At 39.7% G+C, this 26,288-nt stretch overlaps 1 protein-coding gene across 6 annotated transcripts in view; it reads right to left on the bottom strand.

Moving 5' to 3' along the window:
• Positions 1 to 26,288, bottom strand: part of KIF16B (kinesin family member 16B) — a 280,434-nt gene that overhangs the window by 217,861 nt on the left and 36,285 nt on the right. For all 6 annotated transcript variants that reach the window (XM_076010916.1, XM_020282007.2, XM_020282009.2 and 3 more), the window contains exons 2-10: positions 23,431 to 23,500; positions 21,243 to 21,356; positions 14,966 to 15,082; positions 12,774 to 12,871; positions 11,682 to 11,791; positions 8,250 to 8,392; positions 6,602 to 6,770; positions 6,281 to 6,412; positions 4,659 to 4,834 (exon numbers count right to left, since the gene is read on the bottom strand). In XM_076010916.1, the coding sequence (XP_075867031.1) occupies positions 4,659 to 4,834; positions 6,281 to 6,412; positions 6,602 to 6,770; positions 8,250 to 8,392; positions 11,682 to 11,791; positions 12,774 to 12,871; positions 14,966 to 15,082; positions 21,243 to 21,356; positions 23,431 to 23,500 (1,129 nt within the window). The remainder of the gene's footprint in view (positions 1 to 4,658; positions 4,835 to 6,280; positions 6,413 to 6,601; positions 6,771 to 8,249; positions 8,393 to 11,681; positions 11,792 to 12,773; positions 12,872 to 14,965; positions 15,083 to 21,242; positions 21,357 to 23,430; positions 23,501 to 26,288) is intronic.

Genomic DNA, 26,288 nt, shown 5'->3' with positions numbered 1-26,288 from the left:
TAATCTGCATATATTGTATTTCAGATGACATTGAGCATATTTTCATCAACTTAGAAAGCCATTTGACAGTCCTTATGAATTGTGCTCACATTCTTTGTTCAATTTTCTGCTCGGTTGTGATGTTTTTCTTATTTTTTTATAGAAGCTCTTTTCATAGAAAGTAAAGTGATCTTTTGTTGCATGAGTTGCAATCTTTTCTTGGTTTACATTGATTGGAGAAAATTTTCAGCATGTTATTTAAATATGTGATGCCTTTTGTCTAAGTGAGCTCTCACAAAATGAAAAGAGTTAAAATTTTCTGTGCCAAATATGTGTGGCTGCCTCCTACTATTTCGAACTGTTTTGTTGTTTTCTTTATGAAAACTGATGTCATGTCTGATTTTAATTGTGAACAGCACTCTTAGTTGTGATAAAGTACTCTTTTTAAGCTCACACAATGCTGTTTTCGCACCTCTTTTTCCCCCCCTGAATTAGGCCTTTGCTCATTGTTACAAACACTATACAACTGCATTTTATTTTGTGACTTTATCTGAGATGTAGCGCCTACCTTAAAAGTATACTCATAATGATACTTCTATTATTTAAAATTTATTTTTGACTTCAGCTACAAAAATGAGGAATTCATTCTACTTTCATCTTCTCTTTCCCATTTTCTTCTTTGCTTCCTAACTTTTGTTGCTTATTTTATTTCTATATTGTTTAACTTACTTATCTGTAGGTACATTCAAGAGAGACGCAGCAGTCAAGAGACATTCTCTCTGTGCCCAATTAAACGCAGAAATATATGAAATATGCTTAAATAAAGGGAACAAACGAACAGAGAAAGTATTCAAATGCTCAACTTCATTAATCATCTGAGAAGTACAAAGTAAAATTATTCTGTGATACTGGTATAGATCCATAGGAATGGTTACAATAAAAATTGGACTGTAACAAGTGTGGGCAAGAATCTGCAGCAACTAGAACTGGCACTTACGTATATTAATGGTGGACTATAAATGGGTATAACCACTTTTAAAAAATTACTTGGCAGTATCTACTAAAACTGAACATATGTATACTTTCTGACGTACCAACTCCACTCTGAGGCATAAGGCTAATAAATGCATCTATATGTTCACTATAAGACATGTAGAATAAAGTTCACAGCAGCCTCAGATAGGAACCTCCCCAAATGCCCATCAAAAGTAGAGTGAATAAATGAGCTGGGACACAGCTGCATGATGGAATACAATACAGCAGTGAGAATGGAACTGCAACTACATGCAACAACATGAATGAGCCTCACAAACACAATGATGACTGAAAGAAGTGAGTTCAAAGGAGTAAGTATTGAATGATCCATCATATGAAGAAGAACAGGCAAAACTAAAAACTAACTCTGCCTTTAGAAGTCAAGGTAGTTGGTTACTCTTGAGAGGAAGAATGGGTAGTTCCTGAAAAGAGGCATTAGTGGGGCTTCTGGGTTGCTGGTAATATCTGTCTGTTTTGTTTTTTTTTGAGACAGAGTCTCGCTTTGTTGCCCAGGCTAGAGTGAGTGCCATGGTGTCAGCCTACCTCACAGCAACCTCAAACTCCTGGCTCAAGCAATCCTCCTGCCTCAGCCTCCCGAGTAGCTGGGACTACAGGCATGCACCACCATGCCCGGCTAATTTTTTGTATATATATTAGTTGGCCAATTAATTTCTTTCTATTTTATAGTAGAGACGGGGTCTCACTCTTGCTCAGGCTGGTTTCGAACTCCTGACCTCGAGCAATCCGCCCGCCTCGGCCTCCCAGAGAGCTAGGATTACAGGCGTGAGCCACCGCGCCCGGCGTAATATCTGTCTTTTAAGGTAGGTGCAGGTTAAATGGGTGAATGTAGCTTGTGAAAACTCACTGAACTGTACGTGTCTAACTTGCAATTTTTCTATACCTACATAACACTTCAATAAAAAGTTCATATATATAAACTACTACATATATATCTGTATAGTAGGAGAAATAAATACACGTCAAATCTTTTGATTTATCAAAACTATGCTTTTAGGGATGGGCTTGGTGGCTCAAGCCAGGACTTTAGGAGGCTGAGGCAGAAGGATCACTTGAGGCCAGAAATTCAAGATGAGCCTGGGCAACATAGCAAGACTCTACTTCTACAATTTTTTTTTTTTAATTAGTCAGGTGCGGTGGCATCTGTCTGTAGTCCCATCTTCTTGGGAGGCTGAGACAGGAGGATCACTTGAGCCCAGAAGTTTGAGGCTACAGTGAGCTATGATTGTATCACTGCACTCCAGCCTGGGAGACAGAGTGAGAACCTGTCTCTTAAAAACAAACAAAAAACCTGTGCCCTGATGCACATGACATTTTCCATGGCAAATATATAAAGTAATTAAAAGTAGAAGTTGATTTTTATTTAGCTGTGCTTAGATAAATCATCCTAGAAATGGAACTTTGATTTGAGTAACATTCTCAATGAACCATGGCAGCATATAGAATATTCTAGGAATAGAGCAATGTCCTCAGAAAAAATTATACAGAGAGGTTTAATGAACATTTAAGAACAGCTGCTTTTTCTATTAAGCATCACAAATTCAATTAATTTAGGATAAGCTTGTATTGTCTCAAAACCATTTACAGTTTCATAGTATGATAAATTAATTTTAATTGGACTTCCATTTTTATATTTTAATGTATTAAGTTTACCAAAAAAATTTTATCTTCAATGTGTTCTAAAAATAGACTTATCTATTTCATCCTCACCCCCAAAACCATAGCAACAAAAAAAAACACTCCCTTAAGTACAGTGGACTTAGGTCATAATAGAAACAAGAAAAAAAGACCATAAAATATAATATAAGGCAACTATTTGGCATACTAATACTTCTGAAGACATTCTTCAAAAAGAATGTATTTTATATTTTTTTGTTTTTTTTGAGACAGAGTCTCACTCTGTTGCCTGGGCTAGTATGCTATGGCATCAGCCTAGCTTACAGCAACCTCAAACTCCTGGGCTCAAGAGATCCTTCTGCCTCAGCCTCCCGAGTAGCTGGGACTACAGGCATGCCCCACTATGCCCAGCTAATTTTTTCTATATATTTTTAGTTTGCCAATTAATTTCTTTCTATTTTTAGTAGAGACGGGGTCTCACTCTTGCTCAGGCTGGTTTCCAACTCCTGACCTTGAGCGATCCTCCTGCCTCAGCCTCCCAGAGTGCTATATTTTATAGAAGTTTTAAGAAAAGTTTTTCTGTCCATATAATAAGGCTTCTTTCAAGGATTTCTTCAGTTTAGTTTAAAAAGCATAATCTCTCTTTTTTTTTTTCTTTCATTCTCTTAACCTAGTAAAAGGTTAAGTACTAGAAGCTGCACTAGAATTTTCCAAATACTTTCCTTCACAGATAGTATTCTGAGTGATCCTATCGATCAATGAATGTTAAAGGCTTACCTTAGATAAATAATGTTTCAAAGACACTGAAAAAAGATCCCAATAACAAGCTGTATAAGTGACTGCTGTGGTTGATGTTATAAGGCCCTGATAATATCACATGCAGCTGGACTGTTCATTCTGACAACTTCCCTCCACACAAGGGAAGATTCACATCATAAACCAAAATGTATGTGGAGATATTTTTAAGTGCGATGAACAAATCCTATTCAATTCCTGTCTGCCATCGTGTGGGAAGGAACTGACAGGTGTGTTTCAGGACACAGGAAACTCAGTGAAGTTTCCATCCTGTCAATATTTTCATAGATCACACCACTTATTGGGATGTCAAGAGCTCAAGAGCCACATAATCCTACATGAAAAGCACGGTGCGAGAGAAACCACTTTGCATTTAAAGAAAAGTATTTCTTTTCAGGATACACTTAAGACACCCTCCATTCATGGGTTAAGAAAATGGGAGGAAATGTATCTTTATTTTATTTCTAACTCTAGTCTAAGTTCAACATTTAAAAAGCTATCCTTGACTTTCTTTCAAGGGTGGCCTTCCTTCTCAGCAGTACCTAAGCCTACCAGAACTTAACTCACACTATTCTTCATGGCCTGTAACTCTGCACGTATACTGCGTAGACTACTATAAGGAAGTTTACTGTGAAAAACACAAAATGACAAAGCTTCTTCGCCAGAATCCCAACAGACCCTGAAGCGAGGCTGTTTCAACAACCAAGCAAGGCCCTGGGGACAGCACCTCAGCCAGGCCACACGTATGATGTCACACGTGTCACTGAACTACCAGAACCACCTCTATAATAGGTGATACGATACAGAGATTCAGAAAGGCATTCAAACAAGCCTTTCGTTCTGTTAAAAAACATCTTAAAGTCATAAAATGCATGGGGTAGAATTTTAAATGTTACTCTAAGCATCTCAATTTCTTCCCACTAAAGGAGATTATGCCGCTAAACCTACTGCATACTAAATTTCCATCCATAATTGATAACTATTAGTTAGTTAATCATTTCAGCTTTAGTGGATAAAATCTTACACGCTGAGCTCATAATGAATGCAGAGGCCAATAGGAGGCTGATGTAAAGGAGGGACTAACTCATTCGAAGCTTTACTTAGCACTTATTTACTCAAATCAATACTATGAGTGAGATAATTGTCTCATTAAGATCTAGAAATAGATGCCATTACTCAAAGAAAATTATCCATAAATCTCAGAAAAACCCAACCTGATTCCCTTGAGCGAGCAGCGTTTTCAGCCTGGCTATTTCAGCTCGCAGCTCACGGATGAGCTTGACGTTGGCGTCCTCATTAATGGTAGGCTTGTTGATGATGTTTTTGGCTCTATTTGCATAGCGAAGAGTACTTAGGGTTTCTCCATAATTGACATCAGCAGGTGAAATGGCTGTGAAGAATGAATTCAAAAAATAGTTTATCCAGCACTCCATGTTTCATTTAACACAAAGCTGGTTTGTAATTTAAAAGTTAGATTAACCCCAGGTCATTGGATAGACTAAATATTCATTGCCACAGTAATGAATATTAAAAATTATCTAAGATTTATAGGAAAGAGTGCTCACAATACCAAATTAACTGTCATTTTCCTCAAGTCTAGAATCAACCACCGAACTGACTATAAAATGAAGTATGAGATACCCCACTACAGCTAGGGAGTTTTCTCTGTTGAGAATATAGGAAGAAGAGGTTTTCAAGACTATTTGTAATCTTGACATTAAATAAGAATTAAAATAATTTTTAAAATTCTGGAAAAGCCTACCACCTATAAAAGCCCAGAACATGATAATGTTTTAAAAGAGTCAGTTAATTCTTTGTTCTTTAAGTTTTGGTAATCCTACCCACCACCACCCCCAACCAAATTTTAAGGTTTATGTGGCTATACATTTGCATGTGCAGTGTACATCCCTTGTCTCCATGGTTGATACGTAACAATGGGGGCAGGAAGGACACAGGGAGAGAAGAAGGGGAAACAGTTCTCAAGTTCTCCTCATCTCTCCTTTGTATACTTTTTCTCTGTTCTGCCTCTTTTCAGTTAATTGGCCAAAATATAGAAATAAAGTATATTAGTATTAGCATTACTTGTCATATTTATTGGCATTTTTTCCCTATCAATTCTTAAATTCTACATTTATTGCTTTAAATAAAAAAAAACAAATTTGGGTTATTTTTACTTTGTGTCCCAATAATGAGTTTCTCCTTGGAGTTATTTAGTGAAGTTAAAAGTTTCTACTTTAAGCAAGGAAAAGCTAAGAATCTTTTTGCATGTTATCACAGTGTCCATACCAGGGCAAGGCTATGTAACTTAACCACTTCGGTACGAGCGTCGACTATACTTGATAGCCACAGATGAACGCACACAGCGACTTTAGCCAACAGCCGTGGTATGACTTTTCTAATTTTTCATTTACCAAAATAAAATTGTGAACATTTAAAAATAACATAATGAAAACATATATGTATATGTTACCTATTCTGATTTGCATTACAAGTAAAGCTGCCTGTAAAGTAAAACAAGCTTTCAGTGCTTTAAAGCTTTCCTCATCAGACAAGAGCAAAACGGATTTGTCATCAATGCACAGCACAAACTATCGTGCGGACTATGAGTACTGGCTGTGGGCAAGGTTTGGAGGCCGGTGAGGGCCGTACCGAAGTGGTTAATAACATGATACTAAAAACTGGACCACAGTAGGTGGGTTTTTTTCAAAATAGAAAAACCATTACTTTTTTAAGATATAAAATGCGCTATTTCCTAATTAGACACCTCAAACTTAAGTATTTATGGCTAACTCATAGGAAACACTGTATATTCAGGAAAGTAACTTAAAACTCTTACTGGCAATCATGATAGTTTTAGAGTTTCCTCCAAGGCTATCTTTTAACAACCATGTCAAAACAGAATCCCTGTAAGGCACAAAAACTTGCTTCTTCTTTACAAGAGGATTTGCTGCATCCTGAGATAAATCGGCTGGGGGGAGAAAGAAAAAAAAGAGGGAGAAAGGACAATTAGTAAAGTTTTTTTTTTCCCTCTAATTTTGCTTCAAAAAACCTTGAGGATGTTACCTCGGTTTGCAACACAAACATTAAACGTAATTGCTTCGTGCTAATACAGTAACCACAAGGGACTAGAAGAGGCGGGAGACAAGTACAAACCTACCTAAGGCAGAGATGACGTTCCCCAGAGTCACGAGGGACTTGTTAATGTTCCCCCCCTCCTTAAGCCTAACGCCGGTGGCTCCGGTGGCATCTGCGCGCTCACTTCCAGCAAGATCGACTAAGTGGATCTTACTCACAGTTTCACATGGCATTTCAGAATCAAATTTTGCCTGCGGTAAAATAGGAAAGTAAAATTAAAGAGGTGTAAAGGGCCCTGATGTTGTTTACGACACAAATTCTAATTATTTTCCACTCCTCACTGAGATGTCTCGGGGTATTGTTTTTTAAAAAAAAATTTGGTTGTTTTATTGGCCTTCACATTGATTATAAAGCTTTTAAAATTAAATTGAATGCAACAGAAGTCTACCACATATGATTCTCAAACTTTCTAAAGAACCAGTCCATTACTCAAATCAGTCATTCTCGACAAAGCCCTACTGAATCAGATTGTGGCAGAGCAGCAAACTAGGGACTCAGGGGCACTCAACAGAGAAAAATGTTAAGCAAACAAATAATTAGTTATATCCTCATCTAGAATCTCCAGTGTTCCCAACACAAAGGCTTTTCAAAATATGACAAATGTAGACAAGTACGTAAAAGATCATTCAACCATTAATCAAGGTTAAAACATCTTGTTCCACAAATTACAAAAAATGTGAAATCTTAAATACCATATTACTTGCTTCTGAATTCTACCAAAATTTTATTTTGCTGAAGACTTTTAACCTGTTTTACATTTTGAAACAAAATGCTCCCCCCAAAATTACCATATTTTGATATAAATGTAAACCTCGTAGAAACTAGAGGAGGTCATGTCCTAACCAAGCACCAACCAGAAAGCAGCAGAGAATCCACTAAACTACAGTATATCAAAAGCAAGGGTCTAACAAAAGGTCAAGAGATGGAGAATTTGAGGAAGAGTTGTTCTGATTGACCTCAGAGAATGTCTTCATCTTCCTGATCTCTGATCCCCTCTCATTAATAAAATGCTGCCTTTTCGTATCTGATGTGTTCAACTGTTAACACAGGTTAGGAAATACCAAACTCCCAGCGCTTGTTTAAGCCCTATGAGGACCCTACATTTTTGCATTCATCTGTTCTACCAGCCTCAGTGTTAAAATGTTTACCCTCGACAACTGCCACACGTATTCAAGATGCTGTCCACCTCTTGATTATAATGAATTCTTATGTTAGTACTTATAAATGTTCACTGTCCTTTAATATCGTTCTAATAATCATAATCAACACTGCGAGGTGAGTGCCGTGGAGCGATAATGCACTGCACTAACTTACTCACCTTGGCTTCCAGCTGCTCTGACTTACAATCCATTATCTCCCACAGAGCTTGCAACAATGAAAACTTTTGCTTAATTAAGCCCAGAGCAAATTTTTTTTATGTCTAGAACAGGGTGGGGAAGCCTGCTAAATATTTCTTAAGGGTACACATCAGGACATTTCAAATGACTGTGATTGTAACCACAGAGAAACTCAGCGCACAGCACATGTTCAACTCTAATTAACAAGAAAATGACAGTCAGTCACCTTTACCTGCTGCTGCTCCTGGTTCAGCAAGATCGGTCCTCAGCTGGTGCTAATCAGCAAGTAAAGACCTCAGGGACGCAGCCAGCCGGCTCCACAGCTGCCCTTACCTGAGTGAACTTGATGGTGAAGATGGCATGAGACCTGCTACTGACGTCGTTCATCCCGGTCGCTGCCGTGGTACGATTGATATTTCCCGCATCCATAAGTTCTTCTACGTCACTGTAATTCTGTACTAAATGTTTGGATAAATCTAAAAGAGAGAGAGAGAGAGAGAGAGAGAGAGAGAGAAAGGATGAATAAATCCCCCTTATAGTAAAAACAGAATATGAAATTTCCCACTATAAAACAATACACCACTCTACAAATACACTACTCTGCCAACCTGTTTAAAGATCTTACTTGCCTCTCCCGTGTAGTGGTTTATAATGCAATGTGGGAGCTAGGTTGCTGGGATCAAATCCCAGCTCTGCTACTTACCAACCATGGACTTACACGGTTAAGGACAAGTTGCTGAGTCTCACTGTCCCTCAGCTGCCTTTTTTGATTTTTTTTTTTTTTTTTTTTTTTTTTGAGACAGAGTCTCACTCTGTTGCCCAGGCTATAATGCTGTGGCCTCAGCCTAGCTCACAGCCACCTCAAACTCCTGGGCTCAAGTGATCCTCCTGCCTCAACCTCCCGAGTTAGCTGGGACTACAGGTGCACACCACCACACCTGGCTAACTTTTTCTATTTTTAGTAGAGACAGGCTCTCACTCTTGCTGAGGCTGTTCTCTAACTCCTGAGCTCAAGTGATCCTCCCACTTTGGCCTTCCAGAGTGCTAGGATTATAGGTGTGAGCCATCATGCCCAGCCTGCTTTATCTGATAATGTGTACCTATCACATAGGTATTGGGAATAAATGTTAGCTATTACCATAAACTTCATTAACATTAGTTATAGCACACAGAAGAAAAATGTAAAAGCACTACCTCCATTTAAAACCCAAAAGCATTTTTTAAATACTTTTAAAAATTATTTTACTAATTTTTTAGAACATTCATATGGTTCCAAAGTCAAAGGCCACAGAAGTTATACTGGGTAAAGGCCTCCCATTCTGTACCCAAGGGCCCTCTCTTCCCCTTCTGTCAGGCAACCAAATGTTACATAACCTTCTAGAAAGATCCATACATATTACAGGCAACGACATTTATATATAACCATCTTTTTTCCCCCTTCCATACAAATAGTAGCATACCATGAACATTATTTTGCACCCTGCTTTTTAAGAGTAATAATATACTGAAGATCAATCTCTGACAGTTAAGGTAATTCCTTATTCATTTTTAAGGCAGCAGAGCATTTGATTGTATGTTTGAACCATAATGAATTTAACCAGTCTCCTATGGAGAGAGACAATAGAGGTTGCTTACATTTTGCCCCCAATTACAAGTAATGCTTCTACAAATAATCTCGTACATAGGTCTTTTCAAATGCATGTGAATGTTTCTACAAAATAAATTCTTAGAGATGGAATTGCTAGGCCAGTGGTCATTTCAAACTTTGATAGCTATTCCAAGAGTGTTCTGCACAGAAGGCAGTTGACACTCAGCAGCAGCAATGTGTAAGAGTGCTTGTCACCCAGGACGCTCCCCAACACTGCCCTATAAAGCTTATTTATATTCGACAAAGATGGGTGGCAAATGTTATTTCATATTATTATTATTTTGTTTTTCTCTTATTATGAGTGAGGCTGAGCATTCTTTCCTCCACTTAAATATCCCCTGTATTTCTATTTCTGAGTATAGTCTAGACCAGGGATCCTCAAACTTTTTAAACAGGGGGCCAGTTCACTGTCCCTCAGACCATTGGAGGGCCGGACTATAGTTTAAAAAATACTATGAACAAATTCCTATGCACACTGCACATATCTTATTTTGAAGTAAAAAAAACAAACAGGCAAAAACACCCGCATGTGGCCCCCAGGCCGTAGTCTGAGGACACCTGGTCTAGACACATCCTTTGTCCATTTTTCTACTTGTATGTTGGATCTGTACTTACTGATTTATAGGTGCTCTTTATATATTAGGGAAATAAGTCCTTTGTCTGAAACTTATACTGAAAATATTTTCCCTATTTTGCAATTAAGCTTTTTTACTTTGCTTGCAGTATGTCTACCAAGCATAAAGTTTTATTTATTTATATTTTTTACCATTTCAAATTTAACATCTTTTATTTGTGTTTTCTGAATTTTAAGTCAAGTCTTAAAAAGCCTTCCCTCCTCCAAGTTTCTTGAAAAAATTAACCCATGGTTTCTTGTAGTCATTTAATTATCTATATTTTACTCTTAAATCTTTGATCCATTTACCATTTATTCTGGAGTACAAATTGAGCTATGGTACCAATTTACTTTTTTTCCCTCCCAGATGGCTTAATAATCCTCCCAATACTTCTGCCAATGTTTGAATAGCACATTCATTAAAAACTAAGTCTAGGTCAGAGGTCACACCCTGGATGTTTACTCTGTTTGAGTATTCTGTCACTTCATATACCAATTTTGTATGTCTTAATATCTGATAAGACAATCAAAGGGAAAACATAAAGGCACATGTTAGTCTAACCTATTTTTAAATATTTTTTAATTTTTTTTATTTTAAAAGATTTAAGGGGTATGAGCAGAATTCCGTTACATGTATATATTTTATGGTGGTAAAGTCTGGGCTTTTAGTGTACCCATCACCTGAACAGTGCATTAACAGTAATAGCTATTCCACAAAACAACTACATAATGGCACACCCTGCTTTGGGCACAGAAGGCAAAAGTTCAAATTGAAATTTAATAAACAACAGTTAGGGTCCTATTGGTATACCTGATAGCTCTAGGTAAAAACAACAACCACAACCAGGAACAACTTTAAACGCATGACCAGTTCTCAGTATTTGCCTCTAAAGAGACACACATGAAGGACACGAAAGCACATCTGTGTGTGATTTGTACAGGCCAGCCATTCAGCCATTACTAAGTAACCTTATATAGAGTGAGATTAGTGTCATTACAGAGATAGCCTTAAATCCAGTCTATGCTTTAAAATAATTAGTGTGGCATTCCTCAAAGTGACTATGCCACAACTAGTGTATCACAATACATACAGGAAATCCTGTAAATGCTCCTTTTACCAGGTAAGAGATCTTAGAATATTTTTCTTGCCATATATTATCATTAGGATCAGTAAAGATATACTGCTCAAATGCAATGCTATTTAAAGAGACAAGTGATAGGCTTGCTTACCTTGCTTGAGAACATTAGGAAACAAATTTCCAGAGATTTCTTAAAGCCAGAAGAAATCTATTCACAAGCCTCATAAAAGTAGAGGGTGCCCAGCGAAGTATGAATTCACTAAATGACCACTGGGTAGTGAAAGCTCATGACATTTTTTACTCTAATAAAATTCCAAAATTAAACACATTTTTAAAGTCTTACTATCATGCTACTTTTTTCTTTGAAAGTGTCATTTTTACACAAATTCCCAAGAAGAATAGGACTGTAAAATATTCACTCTTACCTTCAACATAAGGTCCTTCCTTCGGATGCTCACGGACTCTTAAATTGAAGGTTTTAGATGACTTCCGCCTAAGTAGATCTCTCACACGTTCATTATAAATTTCTAAGTAGCTAAAAATTTTAAATAACACTGAATTCAGAAAAATGATTTCAGGCATTAATAACAATAACACCACAGAGCAGCAACATATGTTTATGGATGGTAACTACATATCAGGTACAACAAGTCCTCACTTAACATCATTGATAGGTTCTTGGAAAGGAGGCTTCTAAGAGAAATGAAGCATAGCAGGTACTTGAATAACGTTTCCTTCAACACTGTTTCATTATAATGATGAGAAAAAAAAATTGGTTTCATTACATGTCATTTCAGTTAAAGTAGCAGTTTCCAAGAACCTATTGATAAGACAACATGAAGTAAAGACCTACTGTGCTATGCTAAGCTATGACGTGGATTATTTCATTGAATCCCTGCAATAACCCAAAGGTAGGTACCACTACTATCCCCATTTTCGGGTTAGGCAAGGGAGGTTTAGGGTGATTTAAATAATTTATGCAAGGCCACACAGCAGTCAAGCAGCTGGGAGAACCCTAAATTGCCCCTTCTACCCTTAAAACTAATTAAAGAGACTGGCCCCCAACACAGGTTTCATTTCAAGGAAGAAAAAGCACCTCAAGCACTCAGATTTATAGGTTAGATTTATAGTGATCCTACTAAAATAAAGAATACTACAAACAAACCTTACTAAGTTAAAGAATGAGGAAAGTAATCGGGTATACACTTAAAAGTCAAAAGCTCACTCCATTTGAGATAAACATCCTGCATTAATTTCCGACCAAGTTATGTTATTTCTACCAGCCTCCCAAATCCTTATCCAAATTGTACCCATGAAAGTCACTGAAAACTTTCATTGAAAATCATGTTTTAAGCTTTATTCAATGTTTTAAGCTTTATTCCCAACTACCATAAGTACAGGAGAAGAAGGGGCAGACTCTTTCTTTAGGCCTTATCCATTCCTAGTGCCTAAAAGCAAGCCAAGCACCCCTGACTCCAACCAAGCTCACACTCAGTAACTCAGGCCACCGGCCCTACCTGACTTCGGTTCGAAAAGATGCTTCATCCCATCTGGTGGTTTCACTGATCCGACTGAAGAGCCCTTCACAGATCCGAGGTATTAAGCCAGAATCGCCCTACAATGGGAAGGAAGAATGTCACACCTGTCACTTGAAATAAAAGCAACTGATGACTGAATTTGCCATTTGCTGGATTAGACTCACACTCAAGGGGCCTGCATGTGAGCCCCTGGCCAACCACATCGGGACCCCAGACACACCGTTACCTGCTCCAGGACTGCTTCCTACTCTCTGAAATAGAGGATTGAGCCATCTTGATTTCTACAAGCTGGAACTTTGGTCATACATGGTTATCAGCTGTTAATCAGTTAAATCATGGCTTGCAAACATAAAGAGGCTCATTCTCTAACTTTCAAATGAGACAGTCTATAGCTGTAGAATAAATGTTAAAAAATATCTGGTGAAATGACCAAAGACGGTAAAACACACCAGGCAGTAAAGGAACACCAAGAAAACCTTAAAAAGTCCTCAAAGCAGTTAATAACTGACTTAAAACTTAGGTGACAGGACCACATTAAAACACATACTATGTCCCTCCTTTAATATATAAATAGTAATCCCTACACTGGCCTTCCTAGGTAGGAAAATTTTAATATACCATATTACCTCTGCAATGTGGGTATAACATTCAATAATATTCACGTTTAAATCAACATTTACAAACTGACGAGCCTCAGAATGACACTGAAGATCAGGCAAAACTGTTGTCAGGAAACCAAACTTCAGAGCTTCAGTGTTTTCTTCGCAAGTTCCTCCCTACCTTCACCCAACCCCCACTCACAAAATAAAAGAAATTGCACTGCTTTAAGAGATTTTTTTTTCTTTGTACCATTAAATCAGCACCAATTCTTATCAAGGAAAAATGAGACTTTCATCATATTTTTAGTTCCCACTTTAAATAAAAAGTATACCCAAGCAGTACTCAACTATGATGTCAGAGAAAAACACTTGTAATTTCTGAGTGCTTTATAAATATTTAACTTACATTAAATAACAACCAGGGAATCAACATGCAAATTTCACTTTTAGAGGTTTTGGGTCCCCCCCCCCTGTCCCTCCCCCACCCACAAAGCCACAGTAGGAAAGGACAAAGAGAGAAATAAAAGGAAATGTGAAACTCTTAAAATTTTCTATTTGTTCTTCCTGCTTTTCAGCATTGAGGACTCATAGGCCAGCATTTATCAACCTCTCACACAAAGGGAAAGCCTGGACTTAAGAAACAAATACATGCACTGAAATAATTCCTTCTGTAAAGACCTGTTCTCTAAGACACTACTCCATGAACTGCAAAACTTTTAGCATAGAAGATACCGCATGCCTGCTGGCAGGAAGCCCTCGGTCCTCGGCTAGCATCTCCACATCCAGACCATGCCACAGGCTTGGCAGGCACTGGGCAGAGCATTCGCTATGACACAACAAAAATAAAACACACGAGCATAATCTAAATCTGGAAAAAACACGGAATGAGATAAAAAGTTCTAGATTTTAATCCTCCATATTTGGAATGAGATAAAAAGTTCCTCTGATAATGTCTAGGCTCTAATCCTCCATATTTGGGTACAAGCATAACATTAATGTCTGTTAATTTACATGACTGAACTACTAAACTGTACACACTATGTTTATTTTTTTTCCACCTAGACACATTTCTCAGAACATACTAAGCTATATAACTTATATATATATATACATATATATATATATATATATTTGCAGGATTCATGTAATACCCTTCCAACAAAAAGTTAGATTTTTTTTTTTTACATTTTTCTTGGTGCAAAAATGTTTTGAATAATTTTAAAAAGAACAGATTTCAGTAATTTTATTCAAACTGTTGTGTTGGCAGAAAGGAAGAATAAATTACTTATGGGCCCAGCATACTTTTCTGATAAGATTATAAGGCCTTCAAAAACAGAAAATGAACTGGGACTTGCATTCATTATTCATGCTTATAAACTTAAAACTATTTCTAATTTAAAATCTCTCAAAGGAAATTTAGCCTAACTTATTACTGAGTTTTATCTCATTACTAAAGAATGATCAGAACACAGAAAGCAAGTTAGTACAGACCAAGTAGATAAAAGAGATAATTCTGTCCATCCAGATAAAGATAATGAGAACTTTCCTCCCCACACAGTATAAACAACGTACAGAATTTCCCATCATCGTGTAGGATTTTCCAGATCCAGTTTGCCCATATGCAAAGACACAAGCATTGTAACCTTCAAATGCAGATTTCACGACATCTGTGCCAAGGGATTTGAAAACCTGAAAGCCAAAAAAACACACAAAAGATACAATTACTATGGATTTTAATAAAAGCCCCTTCAGTGTTGACAATATTCTTGAATGTGACTTTCATCTCTTAAGGATTACACCATATAAATAAGTCACTGCCGAACCGTTAAAAACAGAATATGTATGTACCCCAGTTTTTAATCAAAAATAACTTTTGAAGCAAGCAAAGAGCAACTCCATCCTTTTTCCTACTTAAGTTTACAAAAGAAGTCCTGAAATATAAAACTGTAAAAAAAGCCAAGGGACAATCGTGTCTAGAAGCAAAGATGATTTTAAAGCATAATGATTTACTATTCAGAATTGTATAAATTTATAAAGCTATTCATTCTATTAGAGCTTCCAGGAACTAAATATGCAAAACCTGAAGGTCACAGAAGCCGGAAATTACTGCCCAGCCCATGCCAAATCAATGCCATCATTTTAAGAGTCCAGCTATTCATCAAAATAAACCTCTGCAGGTTTTCACCGAGCTGAGTGATGGCTGGGCTCACCCACATCAGTGCCCAGATGCTTTTTCCTATTTGGACATTTGCCCAGGATGTAGAAGGGAGGAGACAAGCTGTGTGGGACTGGGGGTCACACCTACAATGGCCAGAGTCCATGTACCACATAATTGCAATTTGGGGAGTGAACGGTACAAATACTTCCCCCGGACAACTATAATGAGGCGAATCAAGATGTGAGGTCGTCCGAGTGCTGCCCAGCTGGGAAGGGAAGAGCCAATGCTTTCCCATCTCCTCCTGCCCTCAGCCCAGCACACTACGGGCATGTAAAACATCTCCCTGCTTTACAAGGTAGGCACATCAGCAGCTGAAGGGGTGTCAAACAGAGGGAAGAGCTCGGTCAGGTTCTCAGCCAGAGCCATGAAAGGGTGAAGGGCTCCTTGGTGGAGTCCCCCCAGTCCAAGGTGGGGACCTCACCAAGCCCCGCAGGAGCATTCAGTCTGTGAGTGATGCCACAACATCCAAGCTCAGGAGACCCAGGTGGATCAACCAGAAAGTCATCTCTGACTCCTGCCAAGCCTCCGGGAGCAGCAGGTCTCAAACCTTACTGCACTTGAGAATCACTTGGGAAGCTTTGAAAAGTCCAGTGGCCGGGCTGGTAACCCAGCACAATTAAAGTGAATCTAAGGGGGTTTGAACCCAGCAATCAGTACTGTTCTAAACTCCCCAAGTGATTTCAAAGTACAGCAAAATTTGAGAAGTGGTCTAGAGTACCCTCATCTGCTACTGGCCCTGGGCAGTCCCAGGGATTCGGTGTGGCAGCCAGGTTACCGTCAGGATGTGCACACAGGCCCGCAGCAGAGGGGACGCCCGGGGACAACTCCCCTGCAGGCATCTGGGCCCCCTGGCCTGAACACCCACTCTCCTCACAGGGCCTATAAATCTGGCCATCTTCAACTTAGCTGGACACAAACCATCCCTATTAATGACAAAGCCTGTCATCCAACGATGAGATAAAAATACAACCAACTGGACTTCGGCTTTCTTCAGGCGCCATCCTCCCACCATCTTGCTTGGACTTTGTTTTCCCCGTTCCATCAGGAAAAGGTTCAGAAACTATCATTTCAATTGAGTCACTTCCGCAATCGGCCAGTCTCATTCATTCTGAGTTAGGTTTTAACCATTTCAGCTTTAGGAGCTGGTAGTTTCTGATCTTAGTCTCAGATTCTGATGACCTACTCAATCTCAACTATCATGGTAGCTCACACGTACTGGGCACTTCCTATTCCTATGCCCTTTCACATGTCCATGTACCAATCCTCATAGAAACACTTCAGCATGAGCAGTGTTGCTAGATCCACTTTTCAGAAGAGGAAGCTGAAGGGGGAGAGGTAACTGTCAGGTAACTGGGCACATCCAGTGAGAGGCAGAGCTGGGATGGCACCCAGGCCTTTCCCATCACTATATGTCCTCTTCCCACGTCTTCTAAATCAACAACAAGGCCCCAAGTCCCACCTGGACAGGCCCCTCCCCAAATGTCTGTCAAGAAACAGAAGCCAGAAATCCCAAACACTTAGGACTCCAGACCACCAGGCCAAGGTCCATTTTCAGCACTGTGTATGGAATGTGAGTAAAAACTCTAAATATTTCTCTGATTCTCTGTGATTAAACAAAATATAAAAGGCAAATATCATTTTTGTGAGTTCTCTGGAGAGGAAAAAACACTTCCATAAACTTCTCAAAGGAAAAAAAGGAGGATCTTTTCTCATAGTTTGGTCTAGAGCTAACACAGTCATGGGAAATATTATATTTAAACCAAACACAAAGTTTTCCAGAACAAAACTCCTCCCTAGGGTTAAAATCTATACCTACCATTTTACTATTGCTTTATTGTCCAGAAAGCTGCCCCAGGAGTTTTTCTGACAGATTCAAGGGTCTTGGGGGCCTGGGGCTGGTGGACAAGACTGAGAACAGTGGGAAGATGCAGGCCTGAGGGACACAGACCCAAGCCTGGCTCAGTCTCAGCTGCAAGTAACCCACCCAGGATGTCAGGGTTGGGACCCAAAGCAGCAGCAGACACTGCCTGCATTTCCAGGGGTCTTGGTGAGCAAATCAGGCTGTCCCATCAAAGCTCCCACACCAACATGGCAAAGGAAGATCTGCTTCATGAGGCTGACAACCCACTCTTCCTCCGCCACCAGCACCAAAACCCAGCTGAGATCTCTTGCACCTGGCCTGACTACCCGAAATCCACCTCCTGCTTGTCAGAGCACAGACATTAAAGCTGATTTTCAGAGGAACCCAAGGCATTCACTGGAGGGGAAACTGCCCACAAGAGGGCACTGTTAAAACAAAGACTCTCCCAACTAGCTCGACAACTGGGAGATGTTAGGTTTCAAGTTTCTCCAGGGTTGAATTGCGGAACAGGTTGAGTGAGATCAAAGCCTCCCTTTGGAGTTTCTAAGAACCATTAAGAAAATTAGACCTTATTTAATGGTCTTTAATTTACATGACTGTGGATTTAAATTGCTCATTGATTTATTTTTCTATTAATAATTCTAAAATTAATTTGGAAGGAAGAAACATTAATGGTCATCTTACCTGGTATTTATTTAGCATTAAGGGAAACTTGACTTGAACTATAGTGATAAGCATAATATATTTTCTCAATGTGCCTTTACAAATGATTTTTAAAAAACAAAGGCGCCAGCATCACGCTACCCTCACATCTTCCCATGTAAAGCAGGAATACGACCTGTCAGCTCACTTTCTATGCCTGAAATAGCAGCATGAAAACTACTGTGAATATTCAAAATTGAACCCCTTCTTAGTAACAACAGGTATAAAATTAGGGATGAGGAAAGATCTCTCCTCAAGCGAATCTTTCGCATGGTTCTACTAGACAGTAGTGCTTACTAACATATCTCAAGGCTTTTCTAGTTTTGTAATTTAATGGAACAATCTCAGGTTATTCATATAAAATTAAAGCCCCAAAGCATCTGAGCAGAGATGCTGCACATACAACTATAGCATTAAAGTTATCCTTATTGGCCCAAAGCTTTTCGCAATGTTAAACTATTCTTAAACTCTGAACATCTATTTTTTAACTTCCAAAGAGCTAAACTTGTCATTGCTTCCCTGATCTTGGTGCTTGTAAAACCCAGGAAATGTCATCTGCTCCCATAAATTAAGCACCAACTGTAAACAAGTTCATTCAGTCAGCAAACATTTCCTGAGCATCTCCAGTGTGCAGGGCCCCGCTGTCAGACAACACTCTACTTCTCCAACCCTGGGCTTTCCCTCTACCTGGACGGCCCTATCCCCAGAAGACCTCAAATTCAGGTTAAACAGGGGGGTTGGGAAATCCAGCAACTCATTAGATAAATTAGAAGTGAAGACCTTCAAGGTTCTTCATTCATCCTCTGGTGAAGCCATTCTGAAGATCACTATAATGAACTGGTTTTTCCCTTAACAAATTCCCTCATACCTGCCACTTTCTTCTCATTCCCAAATTAAAGCCAAAATCTAGATTCCAATATCTACAGCATTCTACTCCTCACCAGACTTCTAGTTACCAATGTTGGCCAATCCAGTCACCTTGACACCAAAGTCATCTTCATTCACTCGCTCTTTCATTTATTCATTCAGTAGGGCTGCCCTACCCATCTGTCATCTGGAACATACCAGACCTTTCTCCCACAGCCTCAAGACCTTCCAGTGGCATCTTCACTGCCCTGTACAACAGCCCCAGGTCTTGACTCTGCTACTTTTAAAAGCCGATTAGGTTTATGAACTTGAGCAAGTTCCTTACACTAAGTCTCTTCGACAAAGCAAAATGTAGTTAAAATTTACCACACTTGGTTCTTGTGAGGATTAAAGGAGATGAACAGTAAGCAGAGTTTCTGACACCAAAGCAAACTGAAGCAGCATCAGTTCACCTTTCCTCTTCCACTCCCTTTCACCCCAGGCACACCATCCCTCTCTGTGTGGCTCCCATTCCCATCACTGCCATCCCTTTCTATTTCTCCCTATGGTTTTTGTTTTTTTTTTCCCTAATTTTTGTTTGTTTTTTTAGAGACAGGGGTCTCATTATCCAGTGATCCTCCCACCTCAGCCTCCCATGCAGCTGGGACTGCACGTACACACCACCACGCCCGGTTCCTATTTTTCTCTGATGTTTGCCTCAATCTTCTGGATACAGCCACTCCAATCCTCTAACTTCAACACTTATTACACATTTCCTCAGAAAACCAATTTCCTCCATAAATCAGTTCGCAACTATCTACATTTCTCAAATGTAAGGTGCGTGCAAATCACTGGGAATCTTGCAAATCTTATTCAATAGGTTTGAAATAGGTACTGGGATTCCACATTTCTAACAAGGTTCCCAGCAAGGCCAACAAGTCAATGATTCTAGTACACAGACACACTTTAAGCTGCAAGGAACTAGTACTATCTTTAGGCTCTACTTTTCACGATGCCACTGCATAGATTACAACCCAAGGCAGGCAGGACAGGAAATCTTATCCCTATGTTAACACATGGAGACCTGAAGCAATGTATCTAAAGAAGCTGTTGATAAGCCAAGAAGAGACCCAGTGATGAAGCTTGTACTTTTCCACTCACCCTTAATTCTCCCTATAACCCCACTCTGCTCAAACACCCAGCTTTTCCCCACCCAGGGAAATATTCTTGTCCTTTTGCTAATGTCAAGTGTCAACATCAGTGTCTTGATGGTCTCCTGGGGGCACCTTTGTGTCTGTTCTTATCTGCCCACTTCACATCTTCATTTCAGCCCTTAAAAGCCTACAAGGCAGGTTTCTTGGACAAATTCTAGTATCATTCTAGGTTCTAGAAAGATTCTGGATGAAACATTCATTCTTTCTGGAATCCTTTCGAGAACCTATAATGACCCACACAAGCTGGGGAAACGTAACTTGGGTTTGAAGCCTACCTCCTAAAGCTCCACATTGTAGAAGGACTCAAGATTAAGTGGCTTATTTACCAGGCTTAGCAGCATACAAATATCTCCCCAAAAAAGGCATTGTTTTTTTTTTTTTTTTGGAGACAGAGTCTCGCTTTGTTGCCCTGGCTAGAGTGAGTGCCATGGCATCAGCCTAGCTCACAGCAACCTCAATCTCCTGGGCTCAAGCAATCCTGCTGCCTCAGCCTCCCAAGTAGCTGGGACTACAGGCATGCGCCACCATGCCCGGCTAATTTTTGTTTTTTGTATATATATATATTAGTTGGCCAATTAATTTCTATTTATAGTAAAGATGGGGTCTCGCTCTTGCTCAGGCTGGTTTCGAACTCCTGACCTCGAGCAATCCGCCCACCTCGGCCTCCCAGAGTGCTAGGATTACAGGCGTGAGCCACCACGCCCAGCCTAAAAAAGGCATTGTTTATAGAGCTCCTTCAAAACAGGAGCCATGTCCAAGATTTGAGATAAATTAAAAGTTATGATGATCATGCTCAAAGGTGGAAAAAAAAAAAAAACCTTTAAAGAACTGAATTCTTCTCACGTTTAAATAAATGGTCCTATATAACAATCCAAAAGACTAAGTTAGCAAAGGCTAATTTTATATAAATTATTTTCAGAAAAAAATAGCAAGATGTTTAAAGTATTTGAAGGTGGGCATATTTTTCTCAACATAAAAGTAAATCAAAATATTTTGAAAAAATCATACCATTTCTTGTGAAACATAATCCGGACTTTTTGTATCAGCAGAATAAAAAGAAAAGTCATAGGTGAAGGTCTTGGTCCGTTCTCTTCCTGAGTCCCCAGTCCCTCCTTCTGGTATCTAGAAAGAGATGCTTATGATAATAACAACAAAATAACATAAATAGAATAATAACAATAACATAAAGAGCATTGCCATTTGACAGGTGACCCAAATAGCCGGAAAAAAAAAATTTTATCTTTCTAAAAAATATTAAATGATCACAACTTTCCAAGTTTACACCCTGACTAAAAAGCATTTAATTCCTCCTGGCTTCAAAAAAAAAAAAGCTAAATAAATAAAACTTAAATACAACCTAAACTTCTCCCAGCAATCCAAGTTCCCTGTGACCCAGGAACACTATTCTGGCTTTATTTATCACTATTAACTTCTAAGGGTGCAATGCTCCAGCCAGAGTCTATGTTTTTCCCTGGGTTCAATGATTTTCATTTACTGTTTCCTCCTCCTAAATCCTCCAGAGCTGGGCTTTGCACAACTCCAGGGGGTGCTATTCACAAAGATCATGATGAGGTTGGCACCTCCCAGAGTTGTATGATTTGCTGTTCCCTTTCAAAATACCAGGTCAGATGGCTCCTCATTCATGAAGCCTCCCTCTAGCACTCCACACAGAAATAATTTCTCCCACCTCTGACAATCCAGCCTCTCTCAGGACACATCATCATTATAGATGTTTGCTTTTATCTTGTCTGCCTTGCTATATGCTTGATGTGAAACCCCAAAACCATGTTGAAAATCTCCATATTCCCACAAAGCCCCAAAGAGTTCCCTGGACATGCACTGAATAACTTTCAATGAGTACGGTATTTTCCAACATGATTCACATATTATAAAGAAAAAGTTGTTAAGATCCTTATCAAAACTTTAAAAATCTGGGCATCTGTTCTGGTTACTCAAACATCAGGTGAAAAATGTTTGTAAAACCCAAAAAGCAACAGCATAATTGAGGGAAATAGATTCCATGATGCACAAAGAAAGGAGACTCATCCAAGGCCAAGAGTCTTTTACCAAAGCACGGTGAGCAGACAAAGATACATGAGGCAAAAGAAAGGTAACCGCCACCAGGGGGTGCACAAGTGATGACTGGTAGAAATGCGAGCACATGCGGGAGGCCAAAGGGTGGAAAGCTCAGGGCAGGCCAGACAGAGCTGGAACACACAAGGATTGTGCTAAGCTGAGAAAGAACATTCTAGTGAAGAATGTCCTTCAGGCAAAGAAACACCAGAGTCTTAAAGAAGGCCTGTCAAATGATCCAGAGCGCTGCCCAACTGAGGACTGGAGCATTCCGCAGCTTCTATCACTGGAGATCAACTTGCAGTACTCTGAAATGGGACCTCAAAGCGTCCAGTCCCTTGAGCCACGAATTAAGAGAAGTCCGTTCCTCAGACATGAACAGGAGACGCATCTGTACTTGGCCACAGCGCAGCAGGCCTCAGAAACCCAAACTTAAAGGTTAATGACAAATAGCGAAGGAAAAAGGTGCTGACCCCATAAAGCACGTGGGTTCTTTAGTATTAATTCTATATCCTTGCTTCCCCACTAAGCAAAAAGTATTCGCAGGGTCCTTAACAAACCTGCTGACCAAACAAACAAATAGGATAGTTTCAGTGCAAAAGGAAGAACTTATCATCTTTGAAAATTTCTTTTTTTCACTATTTTTTTCTAGGAAAGAGTTTTCTAAAAAAAAAAATTTCATCTGCTGGGTTTTGAATAGTATTAATATCAGCTCTTCTTCAATGATTACAAAGCATGATGATTTTCATTAAAAATGGAAACAAATCTAGGGCCAAATCTTGCTTACTGATCGCAGAAAGCAGTCAATCACCAGGCTAAGGCTCTGCCACAAGGACACAGGATGGAAATGCCCAGGTCTGGGCTAGACTCGTGGGCTCAGGGACCAGAGTGACAGCTCAGGTCTGGCTCCCAAATCGAATAAAACCAGGAATGGGAGAGGAGATAGGGGATCAACTCTTGCACTTCAGGACTGAGCCTAGGCCAGGAGCCAGCGGATGCGGCTAACCTCGCTGAGAAGGGAGGCACGTGGACACGGCAGGCGTGCTTTATTTACCCACAGTCATCCTCACAGCAAAGCAAACACGGGCTCCTGGAACTGAAGCAAGACCGGGTCACTACTTGCCTTTAAGTTTGTGATTGTTGTTTTGCTTTTCTCCATCTGAATAATGAACTTGGCCTCCAAGTCCCTTTCCCTGCAACAAAAATAATTCAGTATTGGTTAGAAGAGAAAAGACTGTTAAAGACAATACAAAACAAAAACCACTTGTTTTATTTACTTTTTACACAGGGCGTTTGTTTTTAAACGGCATCTGAGAGGCAATCCCCGAGACCACTCTTCCCAAATCCTTCCTAACATAAACATGGAGACACACAAAATAGATGCCACCGTCAAAAAGTACAACTGAGAAACAATGTGCTGTCAAAATCTGGAAGAATTTCCAACTGTTAGTCAAAAGGAGGGTAAATGAAATGACAGACACCATGAAGGGCCGTGACTCATGAAAAAAAGCAGCTCCACCTACCTGGTTACAAAGAGAAAGACACCTGATCCTTCTACCCAGGGTGAAAACTATGAAGAAAATTGGAATGGTTCCAAGCAGGTGCTGCTTCCAGAAGCAGCCAGGGCACGGCCCCTCCACCCACCTCCATTCTATATCCATCCAGAAACTGCATTTCCCAGAAAACAGAAGAACAGGAATCATGAGAACTCCTAAAGACTGTAGTTCTCTAGAATAAATGACCACACGTCTACAACGAAGGGGTGTTACGCCTTTGAACAAGGAACCAGGAAGATCCCTATACACTGCCTTGGCCACACGGATACACTGGTAAGTGAAGAACACAAGTTGGAGAAATGCACACATGGAAAGTACCACTTGTATTTTAAAATGCTACCTACGGAGAAAGAAGAAAATGCAATGGAGGGGACAAGGACAGAAGCTTGATTTCTGTGACTATATATTGATCTGTAGGTCATCTTTATAATGATAAAAATAATTTATGGAAAAATGAAACAAAAAAATTTTTAAACAACCTAAAACTTAAAAGTTGAAGCAAGTGAACTTAATTGTACACCACACAGTGAGAAACTATTTCAATTATGACTGTATAGAGGAATTTGACTATATAATGTAATAGGATATATCCTAAGGAGAAAAAGAACCACGAAGAAATCTTAAACCATTTTTAATAATCATATTTTGGTGGTAAAGTGTCATTATTCTGAGATTTCTGTATACTGTGGGATAACACATGAGTAATTATGTTAGTGCCCTTGAGAACCAAGGTTTTCAAGTGGTTAGATGGAAATAGAAACATAAGGTTGACGAGGTTAAGGAGTCCTGAATCTGAATGGGAAATATTTAATAGCATGAACTTTATCTGAAATTGCAAAAAAATAAAATAAAATACTCCTTAGCTTTGTTCACTGAAAAAGCCTAGAATTTTATGCTCAATTTATAGCCTATAAGTACCATTTTTCACTAAAGTAAGTCAAGATTTCTTACCCACAGTCAAGAAATGACTCGATCCAAATATCTGAACCACCTCCTCCCACAAGAAAGCAGGAACTCTATCAAAGATGACTGGGATTGGCCCAAGGCAACTTCCAGAATGGCTCCGGATGATCCCCTGGATCCCCATGTCCTGTGTGACCCCCTCCACCCACTCACACACCCCTGCCACCGTGAGTGTGGGTTGGGCCTAGGGAATCACTTCCAGTGACTAGAACACAAACATGCCCGACACACCTGCCACTTCCCAGGGTTACAAGACCATAACTTCTGTCTTACTGGCTCTCTCCTGGGGCCCCGGCCATGGGGGAAAACCAGTGGCCAGGTAGCAAGAAGCCTTGTGGAGAGACCCACCTAGCAAGGAAAGGGGGCTGCCGGCAACACCCTGGCGAGCCAGGAAGTGCCTGCGCCTCTAGCCACATCAGGACATGATCAGGGACGTGACCAAGAAGGTGACCGAGGAGCTGGCAGGCCACCCTGACTGCAGCCTTATGAGAGTCCTGAGCTGGAGGACCCTGCTAAACCCCACCCAGGTTCCTGACCCACAGAAGTTTTGGGGTAAGTTGATACATAGGGGTAAGTTTGGGGCAAGTTGATACATAATAAGAGAAAACTAACACAAGGGCCATGTCAAAAGGACCCAGGAGCAACCTGAATAAGTTCCTGCTGGCCAAAGTTGAGAAATTTGGACAGCAAAAAGGATAAAAACTGCAACAGAAACACTTAAGCACATAAACTGGTTATTAAAGAATAAAAACTCAATGCTCCCCTTTGAAGGATCATATATAAATATAAAAATATTTTGGCACCTTTGCTGAATTAACAGCTCTAGGGAGTGACCATCACTGGCTACCAGCCCAGCCTCTGTGACACAACCAAGCATGATATTCGTCCTAAAAGACATACTAGCACCACTGCCCCAGCTGCCTGGTCCCTGCCTCACCCGAACGGCGCGGTTCTGATCCAGATCTGATCTACAAGGAACCACCAGGAAAGACAAATTAGGTGGGAGCATGCCAAAATCATCAGGGGAGGGGATGAGCAAAATCCAGCTACCAGATAAATGACCCAGCAGACTCCAGTATGACAACTAACTGCAAAGAGTATAAAGATGGAAGGGAAACCTGTAAGTTAAAGAGACTTCAAAGACATATCAACCAACTCGATCTCAATCCAAACAGGAAAAAGCACTTTTAAAAATTACTTCATAAAATTACAGCTTTCCTACAGCATTCAAGCACCAAAAGCACTGTCCTGCCCAGCAAGAGAACTAAACACACTAGATGTATTTACACCACAGACTGCCACATCCTCCATTCCTGTAGTGGGTCATTTATCAGTCACTCACTAACCTAACGTGTCATTCCTGTAGTGGGTCATTTATCAGTCACTCACTAACCTAACGTGTCCAGATCTTGAATAATAAAACCACTATTATGAACAAATACCTCTCATGAACACAAAATTA

Source organism: Microcebus murinus, chromosome 16 (assembly GCF_040939455.1).
Source record: "Microcebus murinus isolate Inina chromosome 16, M.murinus_Inina_mat1.0, whole genome shotgun sequence".
Taxonomy (NCBI): domain Eukaryota; kingdom Metazoa; phylum Chordata; class Mammalia; order Primates; family Cheirogaleidae; genus Microcebus; species Microcebus murinus.
This window is presented reverse-complemented; position numbering and strand designations above follow the sequence as displayed.